The 16,033-nt window shown below is 47.2% G+C and overlaps 2 protein-coding genes across 4 annotated transcripts in view; one reads left to right on the top strand and one right to left on the bottom strand.

Moving 5' to 3' along the window:
- Positions 1-421: 421 nt before the first annotated feature.
- LOC115183985 (dexamethasone-induced protein homolog) lies at positions 422-8,079 on the bottom strand. Of its 3 annotated transcripts, none has more exons than XR_003874150.1 (3): positions 6,531-7,338; positions 6,320-6,462; positions 422-3,129 (listed from the first exon to the last, which is right to left on the bottom strand). XR_003874150.1 is itself a non-coding variant. In XM_029744971.1 (3 exons), exon 1 carries the CDS (start codon positions 7,540-7,542, stop codon positions 7,336-7,338), a length of 207 nt encoding a protein of 68 aa, XP_029600831.1. In that variant the 5' UTR covers positions 7,543-8,079; the 3' UTR covers positions 422-3,129; positions 6,320-7,256; positions 7,325-7,335. The 3 variants fall into 3 exon arrangements, 2 of the variants coding, with proteins under 2 accessions (XP_029600831.1, XP_029600830.1); XM_029744971.1 differs by having other exon boundaries at positions 6,320-7,256; positions 7,325-8,079; XM_029744970.1 differs by having other exon boundaries at positions 6,320-8,078.
- Positions 8,080-8,433: 354 nt separating this feature from the next.
- Positions 8,434-16,033, top strand: part of clec16a (C-type lectin domain containing 16A) — a gene marked incomplete at its 3' end in the record, with an annotated part of 62,917 nt that continues 55,317 nt past the window's right edge. The window contains 4 exon segments of the mRNA XM_029744983.1: positions 8,434-8,695; positions 11,320-11,448; positions 12,058-12,191; positions 12,355-12,503. Of these exon segments, the coding sequence (XP_029600843.1) occupies positions 8,622-8,695; positions 11,320-11,448; positions 12,058-12,191; positions 12,355-12,503 (486 nt within the window).

Consider the following 16,033-nt stretch of genomic DNA (forward strand, 5'->3'; position numbering starts at 1 on the left):
AACACCCCTCTTGTTGGGCGGAGAGAAAATCGTGCAGTTTTAAAAGGTGCAATTGTATCCATCTTGAATGGGGCAGAGATTTTTTTTTTTGGGGGGGGACATTTTAAACCTCATTTCCTGTATTTCTACACATTCTTCCATGTTTTATGTGTGTTTATATGATACAAGGACCGAAGCCTGAACTTAAGTAAAAAAGGGAGGAGACCCGCGGTCCGTATTGACCCCGTTCTGGGTCCGGATCCGGTCCGTAGTCCGCCAGTTGACTACCATGGGGAGGGGGGGGGGGGGGGGGTCTTCGGCCATAGAATACAGGAGACCTACAGCTGTAGACATGACAACAATAGAAAGACGTCTTCCTGAACTTGTATCTATCTGTGTTAATTGGAAAATGATTTAGAAAAAAGGTTGACAGAAACTCATGTTCATCCACTCATCGATGGTTTATTAAATATGCATTGGAATATCAACCACTTTATGAACGCTTATAGCTTCTTATAACACGTCATAGCTTCTTATAACACGTCATAGCTCCTTATAACACGTCATGGGTTGTAACACATGGGTTATAACAAGTCATAGCTTCTTATAACACGTCATAGCTCCTTATAACACGTCATAGCTCCTTATAACAAGTCATAGCTTCTTATAACACGTCATAGCTCCTTATAACACGTCATAGCTCCTTATAACAAGTCATAGCTTCTTATAACAAGTCATAGCTCCTTATAACACATCATAGCTTCTTAAAACACGTCATAGGTTATAACATGTCATAGCTCCGTATAACACGTCATAGCTCCTTATAACACATCATAGCTTCTTAAAACACGTCATAGGTTATAACACGTCATAGCTCCTTATAACACACTGTGCAGGTCCTCCTCTGTGAAGGGGTGAGAAGGGTTAGAGAGGGTGTGAAGGCTGGTGCTGGGTGTCTTGATGATGATGATGATGAAGAGGGTGTGAAGGCTGGTGCTGGGTGTCTTAATGATGATGATGATGAAGAGGGTGTGAAGGCTGGTGCTGGGTGTCATAATGATGATGATGATGAACAGGGTGTGAAGGCTGGTGCTGGGTGTCTTAATGATGATGATGAAGAGGGTGTGAAGGCTGGTGCTGGGGTGTCTTGATGATGATGATGATGAAGAGGGTGTGAAGGCTGGTGCTGGGTGTCTTAATGATGATGAACAGGGTGTGAAGGCTGGTGCTGGGTGTCTTAATGATGATGATGATGAAGAGGGGTCCTCCTCACCTCTCTACTATCAGCTGATGTGTGCTGCTGAACGTTTTGGTTTAAAATGGCTGCCGTGCGTGGGGGGGGGGGGGGCCCTGGGTGTCGTCCCCCCCCCCCAGGTGGGGGTGTAACTGCCATCTACAGGTGGTTGGGGTGAGACTCCTCCGCCTCCATTATAATACAAAGCCGACTGAGGAGAGGAACAACACTGCATTATAAACCCCCTTATGAACTGTTATAGCATAGAGACCGATTGATATTAGCTGTCAAGTCACCAGATACTTCCGCCGTCCAGCCCAATGCTCGCTGGGAGATGTTAGCCGGGGGGGGGGGGGGGGGGGGGGGCAGTGAAGCAGCCAGCAGCTGGTCTGTGGTGGGTTATTGATCAGGACCAAGCTGATACAGTATTATTGATTATTGATTGGCAGACACCAGAGACAACATGAACATTGACTCTCTCCCCCCTTTGAGAGAGTCAGAGCAGAGCGAAGCGAAGCTGCCTCTAGACTCTACAGGCACCGATCTAAAGGTCACTTCCTGTCCTGTCAGGTTGACTGATCCCAGGGCAGTTCTACAGGACCAGAGTTAGTGAGCACTACAGTCCAGTCAGGTTGACTGATCCGAGGTCAGTTCTACAGGACCAGAGTTAGTGAGCACTACAGTCCAGTCAGGTTGACTGATCCCAGGGCAGTTCTACAGGACCAGAGTTAGTGAGCACTACAGTCCAGTCAGGTTGACTGATCCAGAGTTAGTTCTACAGGACCAGAGTTAGTGAGCACTACAGTCCTGCCAGGTTGACTGATCCAGAGTTAGTATGACGGTGTCCCCTGATCGCTCAATGTTTTGCTTGTTGATTGGCCACAATTAGACAGTTCTGCTTGTTGATTGGCCACAATTAGACAGTTCTCCTTGTTGATTGGCCACAATTAGACAGTTCTGCTTGTTGATTGGCCAGTTACAGTTCTGCTTGTTGATTGGCCAGTTAGACAGTTCTGCTTGTTGATTGGCCAGTTAGACAGTTCTGCTTGTTGATTGGCCACAATTACAGTTCTGCTTGTTGATTGGCCACAATTAGACAGTTCTCCTTGTTGATTGGCCAGTTAGACAGTTCTGCTTGTTGATTGGCCAGTTAGACAGTTCTGCTTGTTATTGGCCGGTTAGACAGTTCTGCTTGTTGATTGGCCGGTTAGCAAGTTCTGCTTGTTGATTGGCCGGTTAGCCAGTTCTGCTTGTTGATTGGCCAATTAGACAGTTCTGCTTGTTGATTGGCCAGTTACACAGTTCTGCTTGTTGATTGGCCAGTTAGATAGTTCTGCTTGTTGATTGGCCACAATTAGACAGTTCTGCTTGTTGATTGGACACAATTAGACAGTTCTGCTTGTTGATTGGCCACAATTAGACAGTTCTCCTTGTTGATTGGCCAGTTACAGTTCTGCTTGTTGATTGGCCAGTTACACAGTTCTGCTTGTTGATTGGCCAGTTAGACAGTTCTGCTTGTTGATTGGCCACAATTAGACAGTTCTGCTTGTTGATTGGCCAGTTAGACAGTTCTGCTTGTTGATTGGCCAGTTACACAGTTCTGCTTGTTGATTGGCCAGTTACACAGTTCTGCTTGTTGATTGGCCAGTTACACAGTTCTGCTTGTTGATTGGCCAGTTAGACAGTTCTGCTTGTTGATTGGCCAGTTACACAGTTCTGCTTGTTGATTGGCCAGTTACACAGTTCTGCTTGTTGATTGGCCAGTTCGACAGTTCTGCTTGTTGATTGGCCACAGTTAGAAAGTTTTGACAGGCAGCTGTAACTCCGCTGTGAATTGTCCTGTCCGTCCGTCCGTCCGTCCATCCCCACTGTTGGTTCTGACTCTCTCCAGATATCTTGTCTTGAGCCTTGACAACCTTTGGAGAAGACAAGAGGCCACATGTTAGAGATGGGCAGTAAACAGTCTGTACTTATAATAGGACTGTAGGTTAATGTACAACATAGAGGATAGACAGGGATGTTAGTCTCTCTACAACATAGAGGATAGACAGGGATGTTACCAGCCTCTCTACAACATAGAGGATAGACAGGGATGTTACAGTTTCTCTACAACATAGAGGATAGACAGGGATGTTACAGGGATGTTACAGTCTCTCTACAACATAGAGGATAGACAGGGATGTTACCAGCCTCTCTACAACATAGAGGATAGACAGGAATGTTACCAGCCTCTCTACAACATAGAGGATAGACAGGGATGTTACAGCCTCTCTACAACATAGAGGATAGACAGGGATGTTACAGCCTCTCTACAACATAGAGGCTGGACAGGGATGTTACCAGTCTCTCTACAACATAGAGGATAGACAGGGATGTTACAGCCTCTCTACAACATAGAGGATAGACAGGGATGTTACCAGCCTCTCTACAACATAGAGGATAGACAGGGATGTTACCAGCCTCTCTACAACATAGAGGATAGACAGGGATGTTACCAGTCTCTCTACAACATAGAGGATAGACAGGGATGTTACCAGTCTCTCTACAACATAGAGGATAGACAGGGATGTTACAGCCTCTCTACAACATAGAGGATAGACAGGGATGTTACCAGTCTCTCTACAACATAGAGGATAGACAGGGATGTTACCAGCCTCTCTACAACATAGAGGATAGACAGGGATGTTACCAGCCTCTCTACAACATAGAGGATAGACAGGGATGTTACCAGTCTCTCTACAACATAGAGGATAGACAGGGATGTTACAGCCTCTCTACAACAGAGGATAGACAGGGATGTTAGTCTCTCTACAACATAGAGGATAGACAGGGATGTTACAGTCTCTCTACAACATAGAGGACAGACAGGGATGTTACCAGTCTCTCTACAACATAGAGGACAGACAGGGATGTTACCAGCCTCTCTACAACATAGAGGATAGACAGGGATGTTACCAGTCTCTCTACAACATAGAGGACAGACAGGGATGTTACCAGCCTCTCTACAACATAGAGGATAGACAGGGATGTTACCAGCCTCTCTACAACATAGAGGATAGACAGGGATGTTAGTCTCTCTACAACATAGAGGATAGACAGGGATGTTACCAGTCTCTCTACAACATAGAGGATAGACAGGGATGTTAGTTTCTCTACAACATAGAGGATAGACAGGGATGTTACCAGCCTCTCTACAACATAGAGGATAGACAGGAATGTTACCAGCCTCTCTACAACATAGAGGATAGACAGGGATGTTACAGTCTCTCTACAACATAGAGGATAGACAGGGATGTTACCAGCCTCTCTACAACATAGAGGATAGACAGGGATGTTACAGTTTCTCTACAACATAGAGGATAGACAGGGATGTTACAGCCTCTCTACAACATAGAGGATAGACAGGGATGTTACAGTCTCTCTACAACATAGAGGATAGACAGGGATGTTACCAGTCTCTCTACAACATAGAGGATAGACAGAGATGTTACAGCCTCTCTACAACATAGAGGATAGACAGGGATGTTACAGCCTCTCTACAACATAGAGGATAGACAGGGATGTTACCAGCCTCTCTACAACATAGAGGATAGACAGGGATGTTACAGCCTCTCTACAACATAGAGGATAGACAGGGATGTTAGTTTCTCTACAACATAGAGGATAGACAGGGATGTTACCAGTCTCTCTACAACATAGAGGATAGACAGGGATGTTAGTTTCTCTACAACATAGAGGATAGACAGGGATGTTACCAGTCTCTCTACAACATAGAGGATAGACAGGGATGTTAGTTTCTCTACAACATAGAGGATAGACAGGGATGTTACCAGCCTCTCTACAACATAGAGGATAGACAGGGATGTTACCAGCCTTTCTACAACATAGAGGATAGACAGGGATGTTACCAGTCTCTCTACAACATAGAGGATAGACAGGGATGTTACAGCCTCTCTACAACACAGAGGACAGACAGGGATGTTACCAGTCTCTCTACAACATAGAGGATAGACAGGGATGTTACCAGTCTCTCTACAACATAGAGGACAGACAGGGATGTTACCAGCCTCTCTACAACATAGAGGATAGACAGGGATGTTACCAGTCTCTCTACAACATAGAGGACAGACAGGGATGTTAGTCTCTCTACAACATAGAGGATAGACAGGGATGTTACAGTCTCTCTACAACATAGAGGATAGACAGGGATGTTACAGTCTCTCTACAACATAGAGGATAGACAGGGATGTTACAGTCTCTCTACAACATAGAGGATAGACAGGGATGTTACCAGCCTCTCTACAACATAGAGGATAGACAGGGATGTTACCAGTCTCTCTACAACATAGAGGACAGACAGGGATGTTAGTCTCTCTACAACATAGAGGATAGACAGGGATGTTACAGTCTCTCTACAACATAGAGGATAGACAGGGATGTTACAGTCTCTCTACAACATAGAGGATAGACAGGGATGTTACCAGTCTCTCTACAACATAGAGGATAGACAGGGATGTTACAGTTTCTCTACAACATAGAGGATAGACAGGGATGTTACAGCCTCTCTACAACATAGAGGATAGACAGGGATGTTACAGTCTCTCTACAACATAGAGGATAGACAGGGATGTTACAGTCTCTCTACAACATAGAGGATAGACAGGGATGTTACCAGCCTCTCTACAACATAGAGGATAGACAGGGATGTTAGAGTCTCTCTACAACATAGAGGATAGACAGGGATGTTACAGTCTCTCTACAACATAGAGGATAGACAGGGATGTTACCAGCCTCTCTACAACATAGAGGATAGACAGGGATGTTAGAGTCTCTCTACAACATAGAGGATAGACAGGGATGTTACAGTCTCTCTACAACATAGAGGATAGACAGGGATGTTACCAGCCTCTCTACAACATAGAGGATAGACAGGGATGTTACCAGTCTCTCTACAACAGAGGACAGACAGGGATGTTACCAGCCTCTCTACAATATAGAGGACAGACAGGGATGTTACAGGGTTGAGATGAAGGCCCAACCCAATTCAAACAAACCCCTGGCATCACTGCAGCAGCAAACAGTCATCATCATTCCATCTCTCCTTACTCTTTCATCCAGCAGCCAATGTTGCTCCAAGCCACCACAAATATCCTCCTCCTGGAGTTTCCAGTATCAGCCTCTCCCATCATCATCATCATCATCATCACAGTTCGGTAGGAGTCCAGTTCGACCCCGGGACTTCTCTCTGCCTCTCTAACCCTGGGCCCAGCTCACTCCAGATACATCTCTAACCCTGGGTCCAGCTCACTCCAGGTACCTCTCTAACCCTGGGCCCAGCTCACTCCAGATACCTCTCTAACCCTGGGCCCAGCTCACTCCAGATACCTCTCTAACCCTGGGTCCAGCTCACTCCAGGTACCTCTCTAACCCTGGGCCCAGCTCACTCCAGATACCTCTCTAACCCTGGGTCCAGCTCACTCCAGATACCTCTCTAACCCTGGGTCCAGCTCACTCCAGATACCTCTCTAACCCTGGGCCCAGCTCACTCCAGATACCTCTCTAGCCCTGGGCCCAGCTCACTCCACAGATACCTCTCTAACCCTGGGTCCAGCTCACTCCAGATACCTCTCTAACCCTGGGCCCAGCTCACTCCAGATACCTCTCTAGCCCTGGGCCCAGCTCACTCCAGGTACCTCTCTAACCCTGGGTCCAGCTCACTCCAGATACCTCTCTAACCCTGGGCCCAGCTCACTCCAGATACCTCTCTAGCCCTGGGCCCAGCTCACTCCAGGTACCTCTCTAGCCCTGGGCCCAGCTCACTCCAGGTACCTCTCTAACCCTGGGTCCAGCTCACTCCAGATACCTCTCTAACCCTGGGCCCAGCTCACTCCAGATACCTCTCTAACCCTGGGCCCAGCTCACTCCAGGTACCTCTCTAACCCTGGGCCCAGCTCACTCCAGATACCTCTCTAGCCCTGGGCCCAGCTCACTCCAGATACCTCTCTAGCCCTGGGTCCAGCTCACTCCAGATACCTCTCTAGCCCTGGGTCCAGCTCACTCCAGATACCTCTCTAGCCCTGGGTCCAGCTCACTCCAGATACCTCTCTAGCCCTGGGCCCAGCTCACTCCAGGTACCTCTCGAACACATCGAGTTCTGTGTCCGTGTCGTAAGGGACAGAGGCCGGGTCAGATAGTACACCTAGATCCACCAGCGCCTGGTCCATATCTTCCGGTAGAAACACTATCCCCACATTCAAGACGATGTATTCCATTAGAAAGGCATAGTATAGGATTAAAACGTTCACAAAAAACAGGCCCAGATAAAACATATAGGATAGTTCGTTGAGGAGCGATTCCAACGAATCTAGTCGAGTATAAGTTGAGTGTCATAGAAAAACTAAACCGGAAAGTTTAGCTCAGCTATGTTGATAAGGACAGGAGGAGTGTCATTGCTCGGAGGCTAGCAGTAACACGAACAGTGTATTTTGGAGTGTCCATTTCTGCGGTGACAGCAATGATTCGTCCTGAAAATGCCAGCTTTGCAATAGCACAGCTATCTAGCGATAGACATTAGTTAGGAGGTACAAAAAACCCCGTTCAGCTCGACACCGCTAGTTCATGTAAACACAGTGTTGGCTCGATGCGTTATCTGCAACATGGCTAGCTAACGGCTAAAAACAGTTGAACGTGGCTAGCTATTACCGGCCAAACGACTATAACGTGATTTCTATTATACAGGAATATGTTCTGTCGATGGAAATACACTCGATAATCAGACCTCCCGTTACAATTTTCATGTCAACATTTCCGCGAACTGCATCAAAACAGTCCGACCTTTACGGTCAAAACAGTACCCAATACGTCTATATAGCTTAAGCATTTGATTGGTTCACCACACAACATACTGTCCTGTGAATGGTCAAACTGAGACATCGATCACATTGATCCCGCCTTTTTTCATCGTTGCTGTTTGTTACGTTTTTGCGTCGATGGGCTCCTCGCATTGGTATTTCATTGGCTGTTGGTGTTCCTCCTTGTAAGATGAAGACCAATCAATGTCACTGAATTGTTGAACGTGGTTTTGTTATTCCCCCCCAAAAAAAACCGTTGGGGATTTGTAGTTTTTTTAAAATGTCATTTACATGAAATTGTGCTATCGAAACTCAACAAAGAAACTACAAGTCCCAAACTCCCTGGCGCTAAACCTGTTACGTAACGCGTTGTTCCTCGCTAGCTACGTTCGGAATGTCCTCTTCTCGTTTCGTTAGCCAGAGAGCTATTTGGTTAGCTCGATATTTTGTTAGCTTATATATTGGACACCTTGTACGGGATATATGGACGTGATGGATTGATATATAACAGGCAAAAACAATCTGGCAGTAGCATCAACATCTTTTTAAGTGCAGCTATGTTCGGTCGGTCACGGAGTTGGGGGGGAGGGCAGGGAAAAACAAAAAATATTCATTCCCTGGACCATCTCAAGTAAGTAACTAGCATAATTGCTAAGGTTACCCGGGGTGTATTCATTACGCTTGTTCTGTTGCAAAACGTTACTTAAACGGGAGCAAAACGGAACATACCTGAACATGTCCAATTTAAACGATTGTTTCCGTTGCAAAACGCAACTGTTTGGTCGAATGATGGCAACCCGTAGCGAGTTAGCCAGCTAACCCTGATTGTTTACTAAGCTAACGTTACATTGTTAGCATACCTAGCTAATCCAGTTAGCTATGCCCGATCAGGCTACTAGATAGTACTGTAAACCAAATACGTTAGCTACCTAACGTTACTGTAGGTTCCTTGTCAGAACTCTGTGAACATTGTCAGATGTATATGACTGCTACTAACGTTAGCTAGCTAGCTAACTACATGATGGGTGTCATTACTTGATAACAGCTAGATATACTAACGTTAGCCAGCTAGCTAGCTACATGATGGGTGTCATTACTTGATAACAGCTAGATATACTAACGTTAGCTAGCTAGCTACATGATGGGTGTCATTACTTGATAACAGCTAGATATACTAACGTTAGCTAGCTAGCTACATGATGGGTGTCATTACTTGATAACAGCTAGATATACTAACGTTAGCTAGCTAGCTAACTACATGATGGGTGTCATTACTTGATAACAGCTAGATATACTAACGTTAGCTAGCTAGCTAACTACATGATGGGTGTCATTACTTGATAACAGCTAGATATACTAACGTTAGCTAGCTAGCTACATGATGGGTGTCATTACTTGATAACAGCTAGATATACTAACGTTAGCTAGCTAGCTACATGATGGGTGTCATTACTTGATAACAGCTAGATATACTAACGTTAGCTAGCTAGCTAGCTACATGATGGGTGTCATTACTTGATAACAGCTAGATATACTAACGTTAGCTAGCTAGCTAGCTAGCTACATGATGGGTGTCATTACTTGATAACAGCTAGATCTACTAACGTTAGCTAGCTAGCTACATGATGGGTGTCATTACTTGAGAACAGCTATATCTACTAACGTTAGCTAGCTAGCTACATGATGGGTGTCATTACTTGATAACAGCTAGATCTACTAACGTTAGCTAGCTAGCTACATGATGGGTGTCATTACTTGATAACAGCTAGATATACTAACGTTAGCTAGCTAGCTAGCTACATGATGGGTGTCATTACTTGAGAACAGCTATATCTACTAACGTTAGCTAGCTAGCTACATGATGGGTGTCATTACTTGATAACAGCTAGATATACTAACGTTAGCTAGCTAGCTAGCTACATGATGGGTGTCATTACTTGATAACAGCTAGATCTACTAACGTTAGCTAGCTAACTACATGATGGGTGTCATTACTTGATAACAGCTAGATATACTAACGTTAGCTAGCTAGCTACATGATGGGTGTCATTACTTGATAACAGCTAGATCTACTAACGTTAGCTAGCTAACTACATGATGGGTGTCATTACTTGATAACAGCTAGATATACTAACTTTAGCCAGCTAGCTAGCTACATGATGGGTGTCATTACTTGATAACAGCTAGATATACTAACGTTAGCTAGCTAGCTAACTACATGATGGGTGTCATTACTTGATAACAGCTAGATATACTAACGTTAGCTAGCTAGCTAGCTACATGATGGGTGTCATTACTTGATGACGGCTAGATATACTAACGTTAGTGTATGAGTCCATACCATCCCGTCTATGTGTTGCTAAGCTAGTCATATTCCGTCTTCCAGAGTGGGTGTGCCAGTTCAAATTGACAGTGCAGTATAGCCACCACACATTTTACTGAAAAGCAACCTGTTTTCTAACATTGTCCATCTCCTCTCATCCCTCCCTGCCTGCCTCCCTCCCCTCCCTCCCTCCCTCTTCCCTCCCTCCCTCTTCCCTCCCTCCTCTTCCCTCCCTCCCTCCCCCTTCCCCTCCTCCCTCCCTCCCTCCCTCCCTCCCTCCTCTTCCCTCCCTCCCTCCCTCCCTTCTTCCCTCCTCTTCCCTCCCTCCCCTCCTCTTCCCTCCCTCCCTCCCTCCTCTTCCCTCCCTCCCTCCCTCCCTCCTCCTCCCTCCCTCCCTCCTCTTCCCTCCCTCCCTCCCTCCTCCTCCCTCCCTCCTCTCCTCCCTCCCTCCCTCCCTCCCTCCTCCCTCCCTCCTCTTCCCTCCCTCCCTCTCCTCCCCTCCTTCCCTCCTCTCTCCTCCCTCCTCTTCTCCCTCCTCTCTTCTCTTCTCTCTCCCTCCCTGCCTCCCTCCCTCCCTCTTCTCCCTCCCTTCTCTCTCCCTCCCTTCTCTCTCCTCCCTCCTCTCCCCCTCTCCTCTCCCTCCCCCCTCCTCTCCCTCCCCCCTCCTCTCCTCTCCCTCCACCCTCCTCTCTCCCTCCTCTCCTCCTCTCCCTCCTCTCCCCCTCCTCTCCTCTCCCTCCCCCCTCCTCTCCTCCCTCCTCTTCTCCCTCCCCCCTCCTCTCCTCCCCCCTCCTCTCCTCTCCCTCCCCTCTCTTCTCCCTCCCCTCTCTTCTCCCTCCCTTCTCCTCTCCCTCCCCCCCTCCTCTCCTCTCCCTCCCCCCTCCTCTCCCTCCTCCCCCCCTCCTCTCCTCCCTCCTCTCTCCTCCCTCTAGGTATATGTACCATGTCCTAACTAAGAACACGACAGTAACAGACAGCAACAGGAACTTGCTGGTGGAGACCATCCGCTCCATCACTGAGATACTCATCTGGGGAGACCAGAACGACAGCTCCGTCTTCGAGTAAGACTTTAACCATGACTCTATTTTATTCTACTGTACTCTACTCTACTCCTCTCTATTGTATACTGTACTCTACTCTACTCCTCTCTATTGTATACTGTACTCTACTCTACTCCTCTCTATTGTATACTGTACTCTACTCTACTCCTCTCTATTGTATACTGTACTCTACTCTACTCCTCTCTATTGTATACTGTACTCTACTCTACTCCTCTCTATTGTATACTGTACTCTACTCTACTCCTCTCTATTGTATACTGTACTCTACTTAAATCTACGTTATTCTATTAAACGCTATTCTATTCCTCTATTGTATACTGTACTCTACTTAAATCTACGTTATTCTGCTCTACTCTACTCTACTCCTCTCTATTGTATACTGTACTCTACTCTACTCCTCTCTATTGTATACTGTACTCTACTCCTCTCTATTGTATACTGTACTCTACTCTACTCCTCTCTATTGTATACTGTACTCTACTCTACTCCTCTCTATTGTATACGGTACTCTACGTTATTCTATTAAACGCTATTCTATTCCTCTATTGTATACTGTACTCTACTTAAATCTACGTTATTCTGCTCTACTCTCCTCTACTCTGTTCTCAGCTTCTTCCTGGAGAAGAATATGTTTGCGTTCTTCCTGAATATCCTCCGTCAGAAGTCCGGTCGTTACGTCTGCGTCCAGCTGCTCCAGACACTCAACATCCTGTTTGAGAATATCAGCCACGAGACATCGCTCTGTGAGTACACGCACGCACGCACGCACACACACACACACACACACACACACACACACACACGCACACACACACACACACTGGCAACCTGTGGTTTAGATGCCCCAGAGTTTCAATCAGCCTGAATCAGATATTTGTGTGGTATGACTGTTTTCTCCTCCTCTAGATTACCTGCTGTCCAACAACCACGTTAATTCCATCATCGTTCACAAGTTTGACTTCTCAGACGAGGAGATCATGGCCTATTATATCTCCTTCCTGAAGACCCTGTCACTCAAACTGAACAATCACACCGTGCACTTCTTCTATAACGAGGTGAGGGGGGACTACACTGTACACTTCTATAACGAGGTGAGGGAGTAAGGGGCCATAATGTAGTGCCCTATATGGGGAGTAAGGGACCATAATGTAGTGCCCTATATAGGGAGTAAGGGGCCATAATGTAGTGCCCTATATAGGGAGTGAGGGGCCATAATGTAGTGCCCTGTATAGGGAATGAGGGGCCATAATGTAGTGCCCTATATAGGGAATGAGGGGCCATAATGTAGTGCCCTGTATAGGGAATGAGGGGCCATAATGTAGTGCCCTGTATAGGGAATGAGGGGCCATAATGTAGTGCCCTATATAGGGAATGAGGGGCCATAATGTAGTGCCCTATATAGGGAATGAGGGGCCATAATGTAGTGCCCTGTATAGGGAATGAGGGGCCATAATGTAGTGCCCTATATAAGGAGTGAGGGGCCATAATGTAGTGCCCTATATAGGGAGTAAGGGGCCATAATGTAGTGCCCTATATAGGGAATGAGGGGCCATAATGTAGTGCCCTATATAGGGAGTAAGGGGCCATAATGTAGTGCCCTGTATAGGGAATGAGGGGCCATAATGTAGTGCCCTATATAGGGAGTGAGGGGCCATAATGTAGTGCCCTGTATAGGGAATGAGGGGCCATAATGTAGTGCCCTATATAGGGAGTGAGGGGCCATAATGTAGTGCCCTATATAGGGAATGAGGGGCCATAATGTAGTGCCCTGTATAGGGAATGAGGGGCCATAATGTAGTGCCCTGTATAGGGAATGAGGGGCCATAATGTAGTGCCCTATATAGGGAGTGAGGGGCCATAATGTAGTGCCCTATATAGGGAATGAGGGGCCATAATGTAGTGCCCTGTATAGGGAATGAGGGGCCATAATGTAGTGCCCTGTATAGGGAATGAGGGGCCATAATGTAGTGCCCTGTATAGGGAATGAGGGGCCATAATGTAGTGCCCTATATAGGGAGTGAGGGGCCATAATGTAGTGCCCTATATAGGGAATGAGGGGCCATAATGTAGTGCCCTATATAGGGAATGAGGGACCATAATGTAGTGCCCTGTATAGGGAATGAGGGGCCATAATGTAGTGCCCTGTATAGGGAATGAGGGGCCATAATGTAGTGCCCTATATAGGGAATGAGGGACCATAATGTAGTGCCCTGTATAGGGAATGAGGGGCCATAATGTAGTGCCCTATATAGGGAGTGAGGGGCCATAATGTAGTGCCCTATATAGGGAATGAGGGGCCATAATGTAGTGCCCTATATAGGGAATGAGGGACCATAATGTAGTGCCCTGTATAGGGAATGAGGGGCCATAATGTAGTGCCCTGTATAGGGAATGAGGGGCCATAATGTAGTGCCCTGTATAGGGAATGAGGGGCCATAATGTAGTGCCCTATATAGGGAATGAGGGACCATAATGTAGTGCCCTGTATAGGGAATGAGGGGCCATAATGTAGTGCCCTGTATAGGGAATGAGGGGCCATAATGTAGTGCCCTATATAGGGAATGAGGGACCATAATGTAGTGCCCTATATAGGGAACGAGGGACCATAATGTAGTGCCCTGTATAGGGAACGAGGGGCCTTTTGGGACACTACTTTTGCAACTGACCTTTGTGTTTCAGCACTCAACCTTTTGGCTTCTGTGTATGGGGAAAAGTTATTGGTGTACTGTCACTGGTAGCCCCTCTTGGCCCAATTCCCCTCTCTTCCTGCAAGTGTGCACATGAACATCGCCCGTCGTGGATTTAAAAGCGTAGGATTGGTGTAAGCATTGGCTGGGAGTTTCCACCATTTTGTTTACTCCATGATGGGAAGTGTGCAAGTGTACACTTCGGGAAGGAAGTGGACAATTGGGGCTGCAGCGTTGGAATTGGGCTAATACTCCTCTGTTCCCTGTGACCTCTCTAGCTGACCCCTGACGTTTAACCTCTGACCCTGGCTGTGATTGGCTGGAGGTCTCAGGGAACACCCCCCCCCCCCCCCCCCCCCCAGAGAGACAGAGATCAGCTGCCTGTAGACCTGCTGTAACAACCTGCCACCTAATGCCTGATAAACGATCACTAGGTTTTAATCTCTGCATATTAAGTCACTACACCTAATGCCTGCTAATCGATCACTAGGTTTTAATCTCTGCATATTAAGTCACTACAGTACGTTGCAGTAGGCTGGGAAAATGCTGCTAACTTTCCCCCCAAAAAATAACAGGATTCCAGATTTCCTGCTTATTCCATCCTGATTCCAGCTATCTGTAGTTCTGGGAATTTAGTTGCAACTAGAATTAGAAGCAGGGTTACCCTATTACGAACTACAACCCGTCGCCCTGTAGCTGACTACAGCACGTCGCCCTACAGCTAACTACGGCACGTCGCCCTGTAGCTAACTACAGCACGTCGCCCTATAGCTAACTACAGCACGTCGCCCTATAGCTAACTACAGCACATCGCCCTATAGCTAACTACAGCACGTCGCCCTATAGCTGACTACAGCACGTCGCCCTGTAGCTAACTACAGCACGTCGCCCTATAGCTGACTACAGCACGTCGCCCTGTAGCTAACTACAGCACGTCGCCCTATAGCTAACTACAGCACGTCGCCCTATAGCTAACTACAGCACGTCGCCCTATAGCTAACTACAGCACGTCGCCCTGTAGCTAACTACAGCACGTCGCCCTGTAGCTAACTACAGCACGTCGCCCTGTAGCTAACTACGGCACGTCGCCCTATAGCTAACTACGGCACGTCGCCCTGTAGCTAACTACGGCACGTCGCCCTGTAGCTAACTACGGCACGTCGCCCTATAGCTAACTACAGCACGTCGCCCTATAGCTAACTACAGCACGTCGCCCTATAGCTAACTACAGCACGTCGCCCTGTAGCTAACTACAGCACGTCGCCCTGTAGCTAACTACAGCACGTCGCCCTGTAGCTAACTACAGCACGTCGCCCTGTAGCTAACTACGGCACGTCGCCCTGTAGCTAACTACGGCACGTCGCCCTGTAGCTAACTACGGCACGTCGCCCTATAGCTAACTACGGCACGTCGCCCTGTAGCTAACTACAGCACGTCGCCCTGTAGCTAACTACAGCACGTCGCCCTATAGCTAACTACCGCACGTCGCCCTGTAGCTGACTACGGCACGTCGCCCTATAGCTAACTACAACACGTCGCCCTGTAGCTAACTACGGCACGTCGCCCTGTAGCTGACTACAGCACGTCGCCCTGTAGCTAACTACAGCACGTCGCCCTATAGCTAACTACAACACGTCGCCCTGTAGCTAACTACAACACGTCGCCCTGTAGCTAACTACGGCACGTCGCCCTATAGCTAACTACGGCACGTCGCCCTATAGCTAACTACAGCACGTCACCCTATAGCTAACTACGGCACGTCACCCTATAGCTAACTACAGCACGTCGCCCTATAGCTAACTACGGCACGTCGCCCTATAGCTAACTACAGCACGTCGCCCTATAGCTAACTACAACATGCTAACACTGTCTTCTGAAGTGAAGGATAATTCCTTCCC

This window comes from Salmo trutta, unplaced genomic scaffold (assembly GCF_901001165.1).
Source record: "Salmo trutta unplaced genomic scaffold, fSalTru1.1, whole genome shotgun sequence".
In the NCBI taxonomy this organism is placed as follows: domain Eukaryota; kingdom Metazoa; phylum Chordata; class Actinopteri; order Salmoniformes; family Salmonidae; genus Salmo; species Salmo trutta.

Bases quoted from the DNA above. Each gene is read 5' to 3' on its own strand.
- LOC115183985 (XM_029744971.1), bottom strand. From the start codon at position 7,542: ATGTTTTATCTGGGCCTGTTTTTTGTGAACGTTTTAATCCTATACTAT.